We start from the raw sequence: 22,885 nt of genomic DNA on the forward strand, positions 1-22,885 counted from the left end.
AACATGTAGCTTACCTGAATGCATGACAGATCTACATTTGAAATGTGTAAAACGATCTTTGCAGAATCAGAAAAGAAACTTGGCACTTTTCCAATCATGCAATCGCTGTAGTAAAGGTGGGGTGAGGGACAGTTACTTTGTTTATATTTCAGCAGCCACCATTTTCTCCAAGTTCAGGCTTCTACTACATTTGCCTTATCCTGTTATCGTTAATTAAAATCAGTAGGAATGGGCCACATTTAGATATTTAATAACTTTTAATCTTCATACCTGGAGGTCTTTCTAAGAAATATTTCTACATATTATTAATTTGCTTGGTGAGTATAACCTTCATCCTGTTCAGCAAGCATAATTAGAGATTAATTTGTTGTGTCAGGGATTTAAAATTTTTTAGCTCACCTTTAGGCAACAACACATTAAATTGTATAGGAGAATGCAAACACTTTCAAAGACAAAGTTTTAAGAGGGGACATTATTCAATAGTGAAAATGGAAAATGGCCTGAGTTCCTTGTACTAATTCTTTAGTTTCTATATTGGAATCCAACCTTTGCCAACACAGTAAAAAAGGAAGAAATATGGGGTTTTTTTAAGAACATAAAAGGAAAGGCACATAGGAAATTCTGTCGGCCAATTTTCGAATTTAAGTGAAAGATTATTTAAATGTCACGTTTCATGGAGGAGCCATCCCGAGCTGGTGCCGCATCTCAGCTCCCTGGGTACCATCCTCCGTGCCTGCGGCTCCCTCGTGTGGTGCATCCCTGTCCATCTGGGCACCAGCCCCGCGGATCTTCACCCTGCCAGCAGTGACTGTGAACCTCTCACTGTGCTCAGCATTCCCAGTCTCTTTGCTGTCCCAAAGCACCCTATCTGCCCAGCAATAAGCAGTAAGTTTCTTCTTTTTCTTTATTTCATTTGATAGACATTATATATATGTATATACACACAGTACAATACTTTTCTTTTGTGATAGAGAATAAATGAAAGTTTTCATTGCTGGTTGTTCGTTAAGTCAACAGATTCCAGTTAATAATGAAAAAAATTCAAATGTTTAATATCAAAAGCAACTTCAAGTATCTTCTATACATTTTAGTATTCAGTATATAGGAAGGTGGTTTGGGGTGCTTGTTTTTATATCAAAAATTGTATTTGAATAGACTATTTTTACCCTCATACTTTAGAGTACTATTCATATCAGGCATGGAGTTTAAAATTATGTATGTCATGGTCCCAACTAGCTCTTCACAAGAACCATAGGTCACATACAATCAGGCATACGTTTCAAAACAGGGTTTAATCATCAGCAAAGTCAAGGTGCAATAACCATGTTTAGAAATGCACTGTTTCATTCTCCTAAAACAGATTAAGCTGCAGTCCTTGATGTGAAGCAATATACAACACCACTGTTTGCAAAACAATACCTGACTTAGGCATAAATAGTACTTCAGTTCCCCGAGCTATTTATCCCTTAACCTTTCTGTATAAAAATAATTCAGCTTAGGCATATATTGCACTAATTTTATCATACTGGATAGCTCTCACCCTGCATTATGTTTTCTTTGCTGAACTAGGATTACACTAGGGTTTTAATTTCCATGGAAAACCTGGGACTAGGGCAACAGACACACATATGGTGTGCAATAAATGGTAATCTATAATAGCAATAGTTATCTCAGAGGCATTCACAAAGGAAACTACACATTAGACTTGGAGATCATTTTCTCCAGTAGATTCATCATTCTCTCCTGTAACTGTAAGCTTTGAACTTGAATGATGTTCTGCTGATCCAGGATCCTACGCACTTCTCTACAGGTTTCTTCCATAGCTCTACTCAACTTCTTTTGTTCTTCCAACATGGCTTCCATTAATTTTAGCTTCTTCTTTTGGAAACTGCAGTTTTGCATTTTTCTTTTCTTAACTGGTCTTTCTTCAGCTCTGAAATGTGAATATTTGTTAGAAATTAGAGTCATATTTATAAAAAGAAAGAACCCAAAATTCGATAGCATATTCTTGGCCAAGCTACAACCTAGTCATATTTTTAAACCCCTGTGTTCTCCAATAAATTCCCTCTCGAGTTTGGGCCAAAACATAAGTATTTAATGCATTATTGAATAGTGTTGCAGATTGTTTAAAAAAAATAATAAAAAAAAGGTTTTACATCTCTTTGTTTTTAATAAGAAATTTCTCTGGAGAATACCAGGCTTTTTTTTTTTTTTAATCTTGACATGACTTGCACATTGAATTTATACACTGTACTGGGAGACATATTTGGCTTATGTGGCCATTGAAACTTCCAATTTTAAAGCCAGAGAAAGTGCAGCATGGTTACATGTGGTGGTATCTTACAGCTTGTTTTTTACAGCACTGCATCAGTAAGGCTGGTCCCACTCCAGAATATGAGCCTCAGAATTTGCCCTTGTGCCAAGACACAGCAGTGGCGCTGACCCTATTTTTTTTATATTCCACCACAAAACATTGTAAACATGAAAAGACAGAAGAATACCTGGGGGTTCTGGTTGAGAGTGGCTGACCATGAGCCAGGTGTGCCCAGGTGGCCAAGAAGGCCAATGTCACCTGGCCTGGATCAGCAGTGCTGTGGCCAGCAGGTCCTGGGCAGCGACTATCACCCTGTACTCAGCACTGGTAAGGCCACACCTCCAGTCCTGTGCTCATTTTTAGGCGCTTCATGACAAGAAAAACATTGAGGGGCTGGAGCGTGTCCAGCGAAGGGCAATGGACATCCTCATATGAAATATGCAGAGCTGCCATGTGGAATTTGGGGAACATTTTAAGAATTTCCTCTATGCTTTACCATTCTGGGTTTCTGTTTTGGAAGAGAGATAAACAGGGCAATAAAGACAGTGCTCTCAAGGTGTAAAGGTCATATGGCTGCTCTAACTTGGGGTGACAGAGCCACACAGTCAAAACCAGCCCATGTGGCACACAAGTGAGAGCACACACACAGATCTGGGTCTCTTAACCTGCAGCCTAAGAAGGAACCATGCTAAACTGTGAGAAAGGAAGAAAGGCATATGTCTAAGTGCGCTACTCATCTGAGAAACCTCCAGTTAGAGCTGGATAACTCCTTTCCTAACTTTAAGTGAGAGACCATGTCTTCATTTACACTTTTTGTAACTCCAGACCGGAGTCCCCAACATCAAAGATATCTGATGATGTGTCTTGAAGTCCCTTGACACAAACAGCAATCTCAGTCATGTTCTGCCAAATGCAGTATCCTTTCTAGGTGAAAGGCAATAATGAGATAGTACAGCTGTGACTAGAATGCCATGTCAACATGCTGCAGATTTTAAGACATCCCTGAATAAGGATAACTTGAACTCTTGAGAAATGTGTTTTTATTAATGTGAAGTAGGGTAGTGGGGGTGAGGTCACTCAGCTGTGACAGATTTGTATCATAATTTGATTCATGTTCTTATCCTACTTGACAGGCTTTGTGCAGCAGCCACTGTGACATTCAGATCTGTCAGCAGGAGAGATAAACAATCCTTAGCACCTGAAAGGCTTAATGCAAATATAAGAAAAAGACACAAGCCCCTTGACATTTAAGAGTGCAGTGACCCAAAAAGGGTGAGATACTATCTACTTTGGAAGGTATACAATAATCTCAGCTTTGCAGGTTCTATATAGCATATTTGATTTAGGGCATGAAATAAATGTGAATAAAATAAATACATGCTGCTCTGCTCAAACTGTGGGTCTGCTCAAACTGTGAGTCAAGCTTGCTGCAGGTCACTGAAATCATCAGTCTCACAATCCTCTGAGAATGGGTCTTGGATAACACTAAATTCTGTTTATCTCCTTTAACTCTAAGGGCCAGAATTACTTCAAATGTGGTTCTCACAGAGGTCAAGCAATTGGAAAAGATCCACAGCAGATCTGTTGTCTAAGGACAGCACTGAATCTGTTATTCCAAGTTTCCCATCACTGCAGTAACATTCACAAAGAATGCTTGCTTTCTGATAGGCAGAGCAAGAAACTTTCTGAAATGATGATATTATTTTAGCCTAAGTCATCTTTTGAATTTAAACTTATCTTCACATAGGATTCAAAAGTTGGAAGCTTGATGAATCTCTGTTCTCTTCACCATACTAGAAAATAGTGTGGTAGAAAAGTGCTAGAATATAGCTGTGGTAAAACCTCTTGTCTTGAAACCAGTACGAGCTCACTCCACAAGAGGGCTTGTGTGTTGCCAACATAAGCACTGGTGAGACTGGTCCTTAATAAGGAATGAGAGAGAAAATCTGAGGCTTGTCAATGGTACTGAGATGCACTGAACATTGTGTGTCTTTCTTGGTAACAGTAGCCACCATTTGGATTTCAATTTACACTGAGACAACAACAACAAAACCATTATAAACCAAGATGGAATGATTTAGATTGAAAGATCTAAAATAAGCCTTATTTTTAAGAGAAAAGAATCTTTGACGTGTTTTCCTAGAGTCTGTAAAGGATTTTATCTGGTTTTCAGTTAAATCCATCAAAGAACTGTAAGACATGAAACCATACATCCAAGACAGCCTTGCACAGCTCCAGAGAGAAAGGAGCAGCAAATTTTTACTGTGTCAGCAGTATCTGCAATCTACTAATAACTAAAAAATACTCACTGAAGAGTGCTGGCTCAGAACTGTGTTTCAGCACAGAGAAGTGCTCCCAAAAGCAATGGCCCAAGGATTCTTCAAGGTCTCCCAAGTACTCCCTACATTTGTTTACAGTAACAAACACAACTTTATAATTAGCCGTCATTGAAAAGAAGTACTTATTTCAGAAATTTTCAGAAAGCCCAAGCTTTGGTGATGGTCCCAATCTCCTTTTCTCTCCACTGACTGATACTGAAAGGGTCACTCACAAGTTCACAGTAAGGAATGGGCACATAAAATCCTCTCCTCTACAGAACTGCTGCTGAAAGGGAGCTCTTGAGAAGGGCCCTACAAAAGAAGGCTCTAAAGAATCTAATTTACAAGCAAAGAGCACTTGCAACATGAAACAATGTAAAATGTCCAGTGATGCCCATCCAGTGATGAGTTATTTGAATACTGAAGTGTTTCCTCAGATTCTCAGCCATCTTTCTTGAGAAGTTCTAGGTGTCCTGGGCAGCATGTCAGAGATCCCTCTCTGTCAGTAATGTTTTATAACAAATTCAAGAGAGCAGCAGGAATATGGGTTCAGCACCAAGTAACCCAAGCAGCACCAGTATCCTCAAAGAGTTCCAGCTAGGAACATGTCTCCTTTGCCAGAGCATGGGCACAAGAAAAAGGATCTACTGATGATGGCATCAATCAGTTCCTGACGCCCGTTCTCCATGGTGTGCTCCTGTGCAGCCAACACCTCTGTGACAACATGGGTGCAGCAGATCCTGACAGCACCCACAAGCTGCTGAAGGAGCACCTCCCTCTTTACCAAGCCTAGTCTCTGAAGGTAGATTTTGAGGGAAATCTCAGGAAAGAAGGGTCTAGGCAAGTAAGGACCTCGAATACAATCTGCTGGTACTCTTCTGCTGGGCTTCCAGTGCCTATGGCAGAGTATACAAGAGATTGGCATTGGTATTCCTCTGACCACATGAACCAAGTGTGGAAGGGCTCTGGCACTGGGACCATATTCCATCAGCACCTATTTCCCTGCTATGCTCTAAAACAGGCAGGCAGGGTTCCAAGGAAGCAAACCAAGGGAAAGAAATTGTTCCGTCTCACCTAGGAGACTGAGCAGAAATGATTGTGTGTAATGGACATGAGGGGGAACAAAGCAAAACCTCCAGATACAATCAGGCAATGTATTAGGCAAGTCTCAAATGCATTTGCTGTCTGCCTACCTAATACCAATTTAATTCATTGTTCAATTAAAATTTCCTTGATTGATTGCTTACACTTATCCAATACAGCTTGTTTCAGGGACATGTGTGAATAATTAATGAAGCAGGAGTTGAATACAAAGAGTTCTCTGTTTATCAAAATGTATTATCTTCACAAAACCCTAGCAACAATTCCTCATTTCTGACTACTTCATGGCACACAGGTCTGCAGTACCATCAGTTCTTGGAATTTATGGCTTTTAGCACCTAAAAGCTGTTTCTGACTGGTTTGGGGTTTTTTAGCTTCATATAAATCTGAGCAGACCTCCATAATCCATGTCTTTAGTAAAAGAATTAACAATGGTCTGGATATAATCAATATTAATATTAGAGATTATATAAAGATATTCAGAACATAAGGACTGAGGATGAGGCAATCTGGATCTTCTGGTAAACTAGGCTCATTCAATCATTCAAATGAATTCAGGGATTAATGAGACTCATCCTTGAAGTAAAGCACAGAAAAGAACCACAAATGGCTTGGAGCCTGGGCAAAGCACCTTGCTAGGATAACAAGTCTGCATAATGAGTTGATACACTGCATAATGCACATAGCCTAAAGCTCAAACTTCTTTGTAGATGATGCCCATTCAGATTTAAATAGCCATAGCATAATTTTAGAAATAGTAAAGTCTTTGCCAAATATGTTGTTTCCCAAATTAGCATCATCACCAAGTTTTAATGCACTTCTTTTAATCCATGTCTTGGCTAGTTAATGTTACCAATTCTTACTTTTTCCTCCTGTGTAAACTTTCTGGAGCAAATTAATTAATCTACATTTAAAAATTAAAAAATACCAGACAGTACAATCATGGCACACAACCACCTTGCCAGAAAGAAAAAAATACTGAAAGGTTCTCCAATATACTGAAAAGAAAGGTAAGCAGAAATAATATCTGAAAGTTTCATTCACTGAATTCACATTAGAAACAAGTGACTGGTTTAAACAAGGGTTTGCTTATCACTAGAAAGAAGGGAAGAGTGAATTCTCCATCTTCTGAATTTATCAGGTCTAGACCAGACATTTAGTATTTCCCAGAGTGAAACAAATCATAGAAACAAAGAAGTGGAGGACAGCAGAGACAGGGGGCTCCTGAGTGCAGAAGTGCCCTGCTGAGGGAAGAACTCTCTCCATAACATTTCTGGGCTCCACATAAAAAATGATCACATTCAAGTGGTATCTAACAAGAAGTCAGACTAAATACCACAGTGGTTTTATTATGGTCCTTTAATCTATGAAAGTAACTCTTTCACCCCCGTTTTCAGTACAATAGAAATGGCAGAACACATGAAGTCTGAAGTACTTTCACACCTGTATAAATATGTTCTGTCATTATTTTACTATGAAAACAAAGACCATAAATTAATCCACAGGGTGAAAAAACACTGTTTTCAATTAGATAAAAAGTCATTTATTGTGGTGTCAGGAATTTGGATTTTAAAAGCTTAAGCTGCAGTATGAGACTGCACCACGTTGCATTATATTTTATGACCACAATAGAATAATTCTATTATTGTCAGATGTTTGGTACTGTATAACAGTGTCAGAGAAGTGTTAGAACAGTACTAAGCAATTACAGGCACCCCTTTAAAGGGATTCCAAATGTTTCCCTCATCTACACACTTGAAACAAAAATTCAAGTTAATGTCATCTCACATTAATTGTATTATCACTAACCAGCAAAATTTGGGTTTTGTAAGGTCTTGAACTCAAAGTTTTTCAAACAGAATGCAAAGAAAACGAGTTTCAACTATTTTTATCTTGACAATATATATGTACTGATTGAAGTACAAAAGTTGACATTTTTTGCTATCATGAAAGCTAAACATTCAATTGAATTTTCTTTTAAGCTATAATTTATATAGCCAAGTAGACTCCTGCTATGTTCAAAGATACTGTGAAAAACACAAGCTGACACTCTAAAGCTGTGTTGGAGAGTTTAAAGGAATAACAGAAAAGTTTTCAGAACTTTAAAAGTTATTTAGAGAGAACTACTGTTTGAAAGTTTTTTTCCCTATCAATTGTTGCCATAACATTACGATTTTTATTACTGAAGAAAAAACCCTGTAATGTCAGTTGTAAAATATACAGCTGCAAAACACATCTGTATTTTCATATAGACAAGTGTGTGTTTCTCAAAACAGGGAAATTCAGGACCTGAAACATTCTTTTGATTTCAATTCCCAGAATTGTCTTTTGTTCTTTTTTAGAATCTGTTGGATCAATTGCCTGCTGTTCAGAGGCAAAGGCATTGATAAAATAGCCAAGATAGACCCAAATTTTTAATGCTATTCTTTTCTCTCTTATTGGCTGTTTCAAAGTGTTTTTCAAATACAGGATGAGACACTAATTGCTTAAGCTATAAATTGCTTCCTCAGTTCATAATTTTCCATTACTAAAATAATTAACTTCCTTGTCTAACATGGCAGCTCTAAGTGGTTTTAACCCATGTGGTATCACCAGCAAGGAATGTATTTTCTTCTGGCCAAGAAAGGGTTCCCTACTCTGCTCTCATTCATCTGCCTAAATTAAACAGGTCAAAGCTGGACAAGCTTTTCAAACCCCCTAGTTCTATTGGAATAACACTTTTTCTCCTACCAGACATGAGCCCCATTATCACAAGTGGTTTCTAATGTTTAATCCAATCACGATGCTCACCTGGAATATTACACTGATCTCTCACGTGGCACCTACTGCTCAACTTCTCCTTTTCTTTTAAAACAGGGGAACTATTTTAACTTGTGACCATGTAACTCTTGCTGTTCAGTGATATGCACAATATTCTATTGCCCAAAATTCTTTCACAGTGGAGACTGTGAGACCATGGCTGAATTTCTAAAAGTTATGGAGGTCCTGCCATCCTGAGAGCTGCCCTGTCCTTCCCTGCAGCTTCCAGATCCTCCTGAGCCATCCAGTACAGCCACTCCTAGCAGGCAGCAGCAGCATTGCAGGGGCTGAGTGGCATTGCCCCCCAGACTTGCAGCTAGCTGAAAGCCAGCCTGTGCCACTAGGGGCTAGATTTAAATGAGATGCAGTTTCTAAATTCAGCCAAGTTAAAATATTTTTTACTAGAACAGGTTAGGGTATTTCCTTGGATAAAGTTACAAATAAATTAACAAACCAGTGAACCTGAAGCTGACTAAAATGCATCATAGCCTAAATTTTCCAGAGCTTATAATTTAGTGACTGATTTTAGTGACTTCCATTTTAGCTGTAAATGAAAGCATCTACATGACAGAGTCTACCTGCAAACTGTTGGCACAACAGAATTTGGTTTGGGGTTGATTAACTTGATCTCTGTCAGGAATGTCTATGTTCTGTAGTGAAGCCTGGTGTAGCAACCTCTGTCCTCTCTTATGGTACAAAATCTGTGTTGGCCTGGAGTTGTCCCTAAGCTGAAAAATTTAACATCCAATATTTTTAAAAAGCCTGGTGTCATCAAGTCGTCAAGTGAATAAACTCCACAATGTTTGTGGAAATGTGACCTTCTAATTAAATATTAAATAATGTTATTGTAAATCCAATTGGGAATAAAGTTATTGCATCTGAAATGTGACTGTGGAGTTTGCAAATCCTAAAGTCAAGCAAGTTTGTGTATCAGGAATATCAACTACTTAAAATGGACTAGGATAAAAAAATTGTTGCCTGTGAACAAAAAGGTTGCTATAGTTCAAAAGTTATACACCCTGGTAAATATTCATTGCCAAAAAAAAAAAGTTTTTAAAATTAATCAGTTATTTAAGAACTATATGCTTGAATGATTGAATGAATTTAACTTAGTTTATTCATCCAAGAGTGGGTCTGGAAACAATAATTCCAACTTGCTCAGTTGGTTCTTCTTCCAGCTCAACATCTTTACAGTTGCATGACTGACAGGTAATTTTACTGTTACAGTTAAAGCCTCACACACTCATGATAAGGATCTCTAGGATCAACTTTTTTCCTGCCAGAAAACTGTAATCAGCTCTTATTTCACACCACTCTGGGTGAAAAATGAGACCAGTAAAGTCTGAAATGTATATCAAGAGTACAGCCCTGCCTTTTGTTAAAATGTTGCCTTCCAGGAAACTCCAATCATATCCAAAAAAAAAAAAAAAAAAAAGAAAAAAAGGAATCACATGTTTGCATCTCAAACTAGCATCTATGTTGAAAAAAATTACATTCTCAATTGTATTTAAAATGATGCAATGTGCTTTCAAACTGCATGAGCAGCTTTTCAGCGTCCGCAGAAGTATTTATTTTGCATCTTTTCACCATTTTAATAATAACTGAAGCCAGGGAAATTTCATAGTCATATCAAAAGCAGAACTAGAGCAAGCCAAAAATCATCTAAGCAGTATGTTATATCTCTGATTGCACCGCAGGACTCTCTTGAACATGCCTGTACTCCTTTTATGAACACTCTCCCTGATGTGAGCCGTGACATGCATGCTGAGTTTTGGCAATAATATACAACTTTTTGCCCAGTTCTCCTACTCCCTCCCAGTCTTTCATAAAGGAATAAAGAAAATGCCCTAATTCAGCAAAGTGACTGAGACTGGGGAACAGATCTCATTTGTGATTTACAGGAAAAATACAAGAGCTGTTAGAGAAAAATGTGTGAGGGTGTTCCCTTTACACAGCAAATTCGGTTCATTCTGCAAAATCCTAAAAAAGAGGGGAAAACAGATGCTACCTCAGCTTGTAAGAAAGCAAGCTTGATGAGCTCTCTGAATGTTCATCTTCAAAGCATTCTTCCCTTCCTTCATATGTAAACTGGTTATATGGCAAGTAGAGGGGTGTAGACTTGGCTGATGGAGACTGCGAGGCCTCTGTCTGAGATGTAGAAGGACCTGGCTGCTGATTTTCATGCATTTTCACATCGCTGTGGTCTGTCACTTTGGATAAGATCCTATCAATGGTTTTGTAGTAAGGCCAGTCAGGTGCCACAGTTTCACTGTCAGTCATGCATTTTAATTTCCTGTAAGAAAAGGCACACAACATTAAAGCTTGTTTTCCTACAAAAAGTACTTTTCATACAGATCTATCTCAAAACATTTGTTCTGGTCACATTTAGGAGTCAAACTGAATGCTTTTAATGAGAATAAAATTAGACACTTTTCTTCTTTAACTTCCAGTGAAGCCTTTCAGGTTCTTTTCCTAGGTTTGACCTGTTATAAAAAGTTGCATGTAACCCCCAAATGAAATTCAATACAGATAAAGAACATTACAACTTCTAATGGAAACAGTATTGTGTTGGTGGTAGGATAATTTTCTTCCCCTTAAAGTATACCCAACTAACCAATTTGACAGCAGTCCCTGACAACTGGACTAAGCAACACACCATAGCCTTTACAGAACTGAGGGCAGCCCTGTGCTTTCATGCTTTGAAGAATGAATATTTATTTTCTATAATGAATACAAGTGGCTATAAATATAATGCATATCCTTTTTCTAATATGGCTTAAAAGCCCTGAAAGGCCTTGGTAAATATCCTTGTAACAACCATGAGATACAGACATCTGTTCATTTGTTACAGAATAAAGATCAGGGTAGGGAAAAGTACAGAGTTTCATTAATTTACCAAAAAAAAAAAAAACCAAAAAAAAACCCCCCACAAACAGAAAAACACCCCTAGAACAGTTAATAATGCATTAGAAACAGCATGCACAAAAACATTACATTACAGTGGACTATCAACCATATCCCTTTCACGTGTATCTTATGAGATTTATTATTCAGTCCTCAGACAAGTTCACTGCTATCCCAGTAGTTACCCAGTGTTATTTTATTTTCTTTTACTGAGAAATATGAAACTGAGGTATATAGATGTAGTATAGTTCTCAAAGAAATTCCACAGCCCAACTAGAGTCCCAAACTTCCTCTTCATTTGCCTCTCCCAGTTCAGATCTTGTTACTCTAAATCAAAATGCAGGAAGGGAACACAACAGGAAAGGCAAGAACAATGACAAATGCCCCATTTTCATAAACCAGATTTCATTCAAATTAACAAAAAGCTGAACCAAATCTGATTCTCACAGCTAGAGGTTTGCATTTGCAGGTAAAAATAAAAAAAAACAACAACAACAAAAAACCAAAAACCACTATTCCTGGACACCTGGCTCACCCTTTTTTTTCTTAAAGCCTTTCAGGTTTTTCCTCAGAATCCATCCTGCCCACACCAGTCTTGCAAGGGGTAGAATTAAATAACATGTAAACATGAAAACAATGGTGCCAAACTTAAAAGTGAGAACTTGAAGTTCTTCCTTTTAAAAACTGTCAGCCTAGAGTAAGGGGAAATCCACTAGTGAGAAAAGAAGGCAGTAAGATTTGCTTAGATTTTAAAGCCATTTAGGGATTCTTTTCTCCTTGTCCTTGCAATGTCTGATGAGCTTTTCCAGCTATTTAGAAATGCACATCATAGTCCTGCAAAGCAGAGCCTCACAGCCATCCATACTTTTATGCCCTCTATGCATTCAAAATTTTAATTTCATACATATTTCACAACCTACTGCTGCAATTTCATAGTCAGAGAATATCGAGCACAGCCTACAAATACATGCACGCCCATCCAGCACAGAGAGAAAACAGCTAAACACAGGCCTGACAACAACCATCAATTAATATTGATTATTTTTAGTTCAATTGTGGAGGCTGTTTGCATAAAAAACAGATCAATTATGCCACTACAAGCTAGTAGCCAAGCCTACGTGCCATATTTGTTTGCCTGTGTTGAAACTCTCAATGTGTTCAAGCTATGAGGTTTAAAACTGAATTGCAATTATGGAGTGCATTCACTGTGGTCAGTCATCCCAGGGGAGAGGCGGCAAAAGCCAGGGGTGACCACATCTCAGCCAGGCCACTGCCAAGTCCAGCAGCTGCATTAAGACTTTGTGGGACATGGTTTGAGCCCTTAGGACTGCAAAACATTGTGTCAAAAAGAGCAGGACAAGCTTAGAGCTGATACTCTGGGAACAGGCTTGTACTGAGCCCAATGTCACCAAGGTTCCCACCAGCAGAGCTGCTGCCCCGCCAGGTCATCCCCTCCTGTTCCAGCATTTGGCCATCCCAGAGGAGGACTTGGCATTTGTCCTTGTTGAGTTTGATGGGGTCCCTGTCAGCCCATTCCTCGACCTGCCCAGGTCCCTCTGAGTGCCAGTCCTGCCCTCACAGGTGCAGACCGCAGCCCCAGTTTGGCATCATCTGCAAACCTGTGACCTCCACCTTCACCTTTGGATTGCTGATTTTAAACAGGGCACGTCCCAGTACAAAACACCTGCAGTCCTCCACTGGGAATGAGTCTCTAGGCAGAATACAAACCATTAACAGCTACTCTGTGCCCAGAGATCCAGAGTTTTCCAGCCAGCTGGTAGTCCTTCCCTTGCAGTGTAACATCCCAGCTCGGATGCAAGATGTTCTCGGAGACTGAGTCAAAAGGGCTTGTACTGTGAGCTAGACAATAATTTGCTCTACCCTCATCCACAGATCTAGTGCTTTAAAAAAGAAAGCAAGCAGGTCAGTCAGGTGTGATTCAGTGCTGGTAATTCCCAGTCACCAGCAGTCATCACCTTCCCCTTTCCATGACTGGAAATTGCTTCCCAAATTTCTTGTTCATTGATCTCCTAAGGAGTTGAAGGGAAGAACTCCTAATTCTTGTTCCTCCTGCCTTTCTGAAGATTCAACAGCCTTTTTCTGGTCCCTAGAGACTTCCCTCAATCTCCACAAAGTTTCAGAGATGATTCCTGACTCAGTCCTTTCCTAGTGCTGGTATTTCTGATAACTGCTGCAGGCACACCCGACTGGGACATGTGGGCAGTGACGGCTGAAATACAGACACCAACTCCCCTCAGCCTCATTACTGCATCTGCTTCCATTAAATCACCCTGTGGGGATTTTGGGGGCAACCCAGGTATAACTACAGCCTGGGGAAAGAAGAGATTGAGGGCAGTCCCATAGGGAAGGAGTTGGGGGTGCAGGTCACTGAGAGGCTGGACATGAGCTGGCAATGTGCTGGTAGCCCACAAAGCCAAGATTTATCCTGGGCTGCAGCAAAAGCAGCAAGGCCAGCAGGCTGAGGGAGGGGATTCTGCCCCTCTGCTCTCCTGAGACCCCACCTGAAGGGCTACAAAAATACTCAGAGCTGCTCTGCCACGGATACAGGCTGAGAGAGAGAGGATTGCTCAGCCTGGGGAAGAGAAGGCTCGGGAAGAACTTATAGTAGATTCAGACTAGATATAAGGGAAGAAATTTTAATCAGAGTGGTGAGCCACTGAAACAGGTTGCCCAGGAAGCTGCGGATGCTGCATCCTGGCAGTGTTCAAGGCCAGTTTGGACGGGGCTTTGAGCAATCTGGTTTAGGGAAGCTGTCCCTGCCCATGGGAGGGGTTGGAAAGAGATGGTCTTTAAAGATCCCTTACGAGCTGAGCCATTCTATAATTCAATAGAAGGTTTCCAGGAGTAGATATTTTGCCTGAGTAGGTTGGTGGTTTTATTGCTGTTCGAGCTCAGCTGTGTACCCAGACCCCCTTTTCTTACAGAACTATGACAATTTGGAAGGAAGGCTGTTTATTGTCTACTCACAGAGCTGTAGAGTTGCAGTTATATAAATGCAGGTATTTCTCTGGCTCTAAATGCATTGAATGGATACTAATTCTACTTCTAACTGCTTACTATAGCTCTGAGCTAAATAAAAGGGATCACTACCAGGAGGTAGACAAGAGAACTGTGTTAGCTTAAAAGCAGCACCAGCAGCAATCATCTACCTGTATGGAGTCTGGCTCAAACACACAGAAAAAAAGGATGAAACAGGGAAAGAGATGAGAAGATAAGGGAAAAGGGAGTGTCTGTCAGTCCTTTGGAAGAGAAATAGAAATGCTGCAGGTGGAGGTAAATAGGGAGAACATTGACTCCAATAGTGTTGATGGTTTAGCTTTCTGGTAAAAATAAATAGCTACCTTCATAATACTAATATTGAGTTCCAGGATTTACTGACTTTTAAATATTTTTTTCTACAACTGCCAGAAGTCCAGAAAACCTAGTTAGACAGCTGAGAGCTTTTGCCTGCATTGAGGTAAATGTAACCCCGGAAAAACTGGAGTCTAAAGCAGAGATTAATTTACTGCCCTCGGTCATTAGCATAACTCATCACAGCAACCTTAGCTGCTTCCTAGAGATAGAATTGGGGTTTTGTTTGTTTTAATGAAACATGGGGATGTTAAAAGAAACAGGACAATAGGAAGGCTGGAACGCAATAGTCCAGAAACGAGAGAGCAAGATGAGCCAAACATTAACACTTTGCAATTGGGCACATCACTGCCTGAGGGAGCAGCCATGCAGGAAAAATGAGGTAAGAAACAGAGGTAAGTGAGAAAGTCAGCAGAGCTTGCAAAATAAATTCACACTGAGTTTATCTGGACCTGTTGCTGTTTCATGAGGCTCTATTAAAATCCAGCTGGGAGCAGAGGCAACTGAGAACTCTATCCAAAAACTCAAGGATCAAAGTCAGATTTCCAGTGGACAAATACCCAAAGCATGCCAACTGAGTTAATTTGAAAGGTGATTGCCTGTCTTATTCCAAAGAAGTGAATAAATTAATGGACTTTTGAGATCCCACAGCCAAAATGCTCCACCGAATACACTGAGACAACTGTTGAGTCATTTGTGCTGCCATTGACCTTTTTTCAGACTTTATTCTCTGCACCTATTAATCCACCTTCTTAAAAAAACTGTCACAATATTATGTTCTAAAGAGGTTTTGGTTTTTTTGAAAATCATCATTATTTAGTCTGCAAAAAGCAAGCAATCTATAACTTGCTTCATTTTTTTAGACTTTGCTCAAAGCAGGATTGCTTTTTTGTTATTATTGCAGCATTTGATATTACTACTTGCCTTAAGGAATGGATACAAGATCCATCTCTTGGGGTTTCTAGGAAAAGCTTTCAAAATAAATAATAAATAGCAACTGTTTGTGAACCAATAAATGGTGAGGAAAAGGATGATGAAAGTACAATGCTAAGTTGTGCATCTGCTATAAATTATTGAAATTAAAGACAAAGATAGTAAAGTGTTCAACTTTTTGCAGTAATTTGGCTGCACTCATATTTTATCATTTGCTGTAACAGAGGTCAAATTTTCCAGTTGCATAATGTCATAGAGTATAGCAATGGATTACACAAGCAAAAATGTTTAATTGCTATCATGTACACATGAAAATAAAAAATTAGACTACTCTTTCATTCAAATCATGAGACTGATTCAAATTTACCAATCATTAACATTAATTGACTGCGATTCAAATCAAAGAGCAACAGCTGCATCCTGTTTTCTAGGCTTTGGGGAGGGTGATGTTTTTGAAAATAATAAATTTGCATTCACACAGTTCTTATTTTTAAACATCAGAAGGAATCAGTCAAAACTGTGGACCACTGTGCAAGCTGTGCTTCCTTTTTATAAGTATTGTGTCAGTGGCAACATGAGAACAGCAGTCACAGAGCACTGTGGCACAGTGAGATCAGCACATTAGCAGTGACAGGACAGTGCTTCCTTTGAGAAGGAATAATTGCAGGTTCACATGAGCTGATAGCCCCAAGTAAGCTGCACAACACAAAGAACTGGGCACAGACTCTAAGAGATGCTAAACCTCAAGAGCTGGCACACTAATCTCAGGAAATCTTCTGATGACCAGCACATGTGAAAGATTAACTTTGAATTCCAGGAAGCTTGACTCAGCCCTTCCTTCCAGGATGGATAAATGGGGAGCTTCATGCAGCTCACCACACAGGTATCTTTGAAGCAGAACATTAAAAACCTGGTGGCTGTCTATCCACAGCAGATATTTCAGATTTTACAGCAATCCCTAAAAGCAGAACTTTACTCAAATACACCTGCAGAAAGAATTTTCCTTCCACCTATGGCGTTGAGGAGAATTTTCCACCCAGTCAATTTCCACGGTGGATGAAATGGTCCCTTAATACACTGAGACTCCAGTAGGAATTACTTCAGGTCACGGTATATTTTTCCCTGATTAGTTTCCTCCAAATGCACTTGGACTACAGTAATGCAGAGGAATACAGGAATCACTGCCAGCTCAGTCCATTGTCTCACTCTTCTGACAAAGGTCAGTGCTGAATACTTCAAGAATGATTTTGACAGACAGCTTTTGAGGGCACATTCACCCATAAAAACACATGATTATTTTTCCATCAACAGCCAGTAATATCCTGAAATCTGCTGCCTTTCACAACTCTACCTAATTGGAAGATAAACAACATCTGGGTTTTTTATTTAATAAATCTAATCTTTAGTAAAAAAATAGTAATAATAAAACAACCTGCTGATCTCTTGGTGTCAATGATTTCCAGTGGCAATAATTCCACATGCTAATTATGCAGTGCAGTACAGATTTACATGACTTCAGCTAGTTCTGCATTTCTTGCCTTGCACTTCTTATAAATAACTTCTTGTATTATGGCAAAAAAATCTGCTTTACATTCTGAAAAATAGTGCATATTTGTATGCACCTCTGAAATTCCTTTGGCATTCACAAACTTTTATTTTTACACTTCTCTTAATAAAGAAAGCTTTCCACAGCTCAGACAAACTGCTCTCTAAACATCTTCTCATTCTCTTGTCACCTTGCTGAAATATAGGGCAGAATTAAAGGAGGTAATAATAAGATAAAATAAATTTCTGTTTGTCATTTTAACCCCTGAATAATGTTTTCACCTCAGATGTGGAGGAATGGGATATGAACACCCTAAAATTGCTTATGTGAGAGATGCACACTGAGCTACACCTGAGGTAACTTTACCTGGCAGCACAAATCCCACATGGGATCCAAACACACCCAGAACCAGCGTGAATCCCTGGGGTGGGAGCCCCTTCTGAGCCCCCTGCACTGTGCACACCCATGCAGGCTGCACTTGCTGCAGGAACTGCAATAATTACTGGCCAAGAAACACTCCTGCCCTACTTAGGCATATGTTTGCCTGACTTGGACACCTTCTACTCAATGAATGGCTTGCACTAAGCAGAATAAAGAAAACATTTACTGAACTGCCTCTTAGAATGCCATGGGATCCTCAAACTGGAGAGCACCATTATAGACGTGTTCACTGCTTTCTGTTTCAGAAGCCTATATGATTCAGATCATCAATATCTACTTCAACAGATGCCCCAGGATAAGCCACACCAGTGACAGCACTTTCAAAACTGAACTTGGTTAAAAAGACTAGTAGAAATATTCAAGTACTACTTTTTCCTTTTATGGAAAAAAATACACATATATGTATTCATTCATATATATATATATGTGTGTGTAGTAATTTGTAGGACGGGGTTTTATGTTCCTTTATGAAATTGTGGCACTTAGGTAAATAATATGATCTGATTAAATATTTTAATGCAGTTTATTTCTGTTAAAGGAGGAGTAGAGGCCACTCCACCCCTGCAGGACTGTTCAGAGTTGCCTAAAGAAGTACAGGATCCTGCAGTGGGTGCAGAAATAAGCTCCTAGGTGCAGAACACCCCTCCTCACTCCTGCTACTGGTGCTACGTTCTCCCATGTCACACTCACTAACCCAGTGTAATCTTAACAAAGTATTATCTCAAAATAGAGCATCTTCCCACTCTCAGGATCTTCCTCTCCAGTTTGTGCCACAGGGCAGCAATGATGCTCAGAAATGCAGTGATGTAAAGCATCTTCCTCAAGTGTCCTGCAGGCACCCAAACACAAACTCGGCTGCCTCATAGCAAAGCCAGCAGTCGGTGGCCACTCACATCATTTACAGTTTCACCACAACCTTCCCCATCCTCACACACCACCAAAAAGTACCCAGAAAACTAGAAATTGTGAATAACATCTTCTGCTTGCCCCTGTTCTCCATACTACCTCACCCTGACAGCAAAGGCACGTGAACAAAAAATAAGATGCATTTTATATTCCAGAGCACAAAATGAAACAGCTCTGTGACAGCACAAGGCAGTTTTTAACTCTCCTAAATTAGCATCTCAATCAATAAGCAGGGAGCTGCCATGCACTGCAAAATAGAAAAGCAGATTGACAACATGCAACAGAAGCAATCTTAGAAGTTCACAGAAATAGAAGGATATGTCTTAAAAGTGTGGTTTCTCTCACACACACTGTGCATGCATGCGAGTGATTTTATTTCTTCCCTTCCCCCAGTGCAACTTTAAAGTAAAAACATTAATTAGGAAAAAAATGAGACTCTCTGATGGATGACAACACTGTAAATTTAGAACAAAGGCTGACAGAAATAACCTATTCCACTTGGCAATTACGGCACTTAACTATCGTGCAGTGTTGCTGCCACAGACACCTGTGAAATCTCAGTGCCGAGATGCAATTCCCAGCAGGGAGGACTGCAGATTCAGCAGACTAAGCAAAAGCCTGCTAGCCTGCAACTCCCAAATCTGCATCTGAGTGGGAATTGCTGGGTGATGCTGGACAAAAATTTATCTGACTTCCAGCTTTCTCATCTACAGTCTGGGTGAAGGAAACTGGATGGATTACAGCAGGGTTGGTAAAACATTTTGGAGACGTTAGGATTTGCCACAAAACATCAGGTTTAATATTATGGCAAATGATGTTAAACATTATGCTTGTGGATCACAGAAACGTGGAAGGACATTCAAAGTTAAGGGGTTTACAGGATTTTCCCTAGTTTTCTATTTGATGAGCAGTCTCTGCATTAAATACAGTGAGGGTGCCTTACAGAAAAGCGAGCAGTTTTAACATGGTTGCCTGCTGTAATAACCTTTTTTATTATTAATATGAGCTTTGAGGAGAGATTAAATAAAAGAGTCACATATTTGATTTTCTTGCATTACAAGCACCTAGCTCAAATCACCACTCAGGATTTCCAGTATGAGGCAGTTTGTGCTTCACAGAGATAAGAATTTAAAAAAAAAAAAAAAAAAGAAGAGAAAAAAAAATGGAAATATTTCTGTTAAGTTCTAATTATTTTTCTCCCTGCAAACAACAAATCCACAAATGCCTCACGTTTTCTGAAGCCAACTTCCCCTCCTGACTGCTTGCCTGTTCTTTATCATCCCCTCATAGACACCTCCGCCCTCCCCCCGACTCCTTTGGAGCAGTATTGACGGTGCACATTGATTCTCTCTGCAGATATAATAGTTCTTTCACTGCTGCTGCTTATAATTATAGCAATGTGTGTCACTCAGTAATAAGACATTCAATTATTCTTGGCCCCATGAAGTGTAACCCTTCAACTCACGAGACCAAAATCGAGGAGCATCAGCCCCCCCAAACATTATTCTGTTCTAGTTTTCTTCTTTTTTTTTTTAACTTTGCCTTGCAATTCCGATCCTCAGTGGCCACTTGAAACTGCAGGAGTTTCACTGCAAGGAATTGGCTGCCAAGCTAACACAATCAGTCCCCTCAGCAAAGACCAAAAAAAAAAAACAAAATCTCTTTTCCCCATTAAATACATTTCCATCCCTCTGCATCATAACAGTGCCAGCTAATTTTAAAGCAACAAAGTTGTCCCAGAGTTTGACATGAAATGGGGGGGACAAATTAACAATGACGTAACAGCATTGGCAAGAGAGAATTTTAAAAGCGATATGAACAATCTTTAATCTTTTATCGACAGATTTCCTCCAGGAGACTTCTTTCTGAAAGGCAAAAATCACTGCGCCGTCCCTGCTAAAATCTCTTAAAATAAAAAGAATTAACTGAAGCTTACCTGTACTGGAATGTCATATTTGTAATTTTTATCTTTATTTCCTCTCCGTGGCGAATTTCTCCAGTCATTTCAAAGAGTTTGTTAGCCATTTTCTCATAAACTTTGGCATTCCTTTTAGTTTGTTTCAGCTCATCAAAAAATTCTTCCCAAACCAGCATTAAACCTCTCATTTCTGCATCAGTCCAGTTCCTGGCCCTCCTGTGTTTCTCAGTCTGAGAGGAGACAATGTAACTGGGAATTTCTGCTGCAGCCATTGCTGACTGACCTAAAAGGGTTTTAAAAGAGGACACTTAATATAGATTGAGTTTTTAGTTTAGGTTTTTTGTAGTGCAAGACATGCATATGTGGATAAAGAATTTGAATGACAACAGAACATATGAAACCTTTTTGCAACAGCTTGAAGCTTGAGTGCACAAAATGGGGCCTACATCTGACAGGCAGGAATTTAGTTAAAAGCTTTTAAACAGAGAAACGTCATTTTGATGTCACGTTTCCATAGCAACAGAGCAACTGCATAAGCTACAACAACAAAAACCTTTTAACTGAAAGCCAAAGAATCAGGACAAAGTTGACAGGCCATCAATATTAAAGCTTTTAAACACTTTAGGTTTAACAAAAAAAAAAAAAGATCTATGCAGCCTTTGAGAAGCTACTTTTAAGTTTCTACTTCTTTTTTAGCTTTCCCTTACCTTTTAGGCAGACAATCTGCTAGCAGGGGGTCATGGTCGCCTGAACGAGCTTTTAAGTTGTGCCTTGACAGACTCTCTAGGAGGTTGCAAGGACTGAGGCCATGTACACAAAAAAAAAAGCTTTTTTTTTTTGCAAAGATATTCTGCAAAAAGAATCAGCCAGCTTTATGAAAACTATACATCTCTAAGCTAATAAATGTTTAAGCAGGCAGGCTCATTAAAAAGGAGCCTGCATCTGGGCTTTAGAACATGCAAAAAATAGTATTTAAGTGTTTATATAGAGAGAAATATATACAAAATTTCAATATAAAGCCACTTTTTTTTTTCCCCGAGATGTTTTGCTGCTGATAAGCACACACTGCAGTCCTGTCAGTATGAATTTGCCTTTGTAGGTATGTATTACTGTATGTGTATTTTGTATTCCTAGTAATTTAGATGCTATTTATGCAGCCTGTGTTCTGCCTTAGGACTGCAGCAGAAGCATTTCACCTGCTTTATGGGCAACCTAAAAGGATTATTCAACGAGTTAAAAAAAGGCTGCGAGATGCTTAGAACTGTGAATAAATTGCTTTGCTGTAAAACAAGCATTTTGAGCTGGTTTTTATATAGGGCTAAATTGTGCCAGCAGTAATATCAGAGAAGCAGGGCATATTCATTGTATTAAACACTGCAATACAAGCAGTGGGCCAAATCCTGCCCCACTTACACTCCTGCAGTCTGACAATAATCTTCCACAAAAGAGTGAGATGCAGGAACTGCATTAATTCCAGCTTACCACCAGCTAAATAGAAAGATGTTCATTTCCTACAGTCCCAATAGAATTGTGTTATGTAAAATATAAATAAATAATCCACGGACATTTCTTATTATTATTTTTGTGTTTCAGCATATAACAGCAATAACGACCTCACTGCAGGGCATTTCCTGAAGATTAATGGCAGGCAGGGGTTAATGGCCCGAGGCTCACCCAGTCAGTCGTTAATCCCCAGGAAATGTTCCGTGCCTCAATCCTTAATGCTTAAGTATCCTATAAATTGTAAGTCTTCTCATAACCACATCCTTGATCTTAACAATAGTTTAAAAATGCAGAGGCTTGGTTTGCATCCTGGAGATGGCAAAGAGAGTACATACTGTTCCTAAAAGGTACACTAGTGACATTTGTGGGACCATTGCCTTCTTTCTATTTTATTTATTCTACTGCATATTACAAAAGGCACAACAGCATACCACAGAACAGGGTGGGGGTATGAGGGGGTAGAATTACATGTACTTTACACAGGAACTTCCACTGAATCCAACCCTGAACATGTCTCTGTCAGAAATATACCTGCTGAGTCACTGCCTTCCTAAGGGAAAAGATGAAAAGGAGAGAAATAAAGAAAAAATCCTCTAGCTTCCAAATAACTGCTTTTAACTACTAATATGACAGCCTAGCAACTATTACCTTTAAAAATGTGTAAATAGCAGCATATGTTGTGATGATGATCTTGCATGGTTTGTCTCTTGGGTGGCCAGCTGGGAGACGTCACATGATCAGGGGACAGATGGTGGTCAGAAGAGGATCAGCTGATGACACATTCGTTTTATTAATTTATTGTTTTGTTTTGAAATTCCTGTCACTTAACC

The 22,885-nt window shown here is 39.3% G+C and overlaps 1 protein-coding gene across 1 annotated transcript; it reads right to left on the minus strand.

The window, feature by feature from the left end:
• Positions 1–846: 846 nt before the first annotated feature.
• Positions 847–21,006, minus strand: MSANTD1 (Myb/SANT DNA binding domain containing 1). The gene is made up of 4 exons (XM_063158046.1): positions 20,954–21,006; positions 20,571–20,835; positions 10,541–10,825; positions 847–1,933 (listed from the first exon to the last, which is right to left on the minus strand). Exons 2-4 carry the CDS (start codon positions 20,822–20,824, stop codon positions 1,693–1,695), a joined length of 780 nt encoding a protein of 259 aa, XP_063014116.1. The 5' UTR covers positions 20,825–20,835; positions 20,954–21,006; the 3' UTR covers positions 847–1,692.
• Between the last annotated feature and the right edge of the window lie 1,879 nt (positions 21,007–22,885).

The sequence above is a fragment of the Melospiza melodia genome, chromosome 5, assembly GCF_035770615.1.
Source record: "Melospiza melodia melodia isolate bMelMel2 chromosome 5, bMelMel2.pri, whole genome shotgun sequence".
NCBI classification, from domain to species: domain Eukaryota; kingdom Metazoa; phylum Chordata; class Aves; order Passeriformes; family Passerellidae; genus Melospiza; species Melospiza melodia.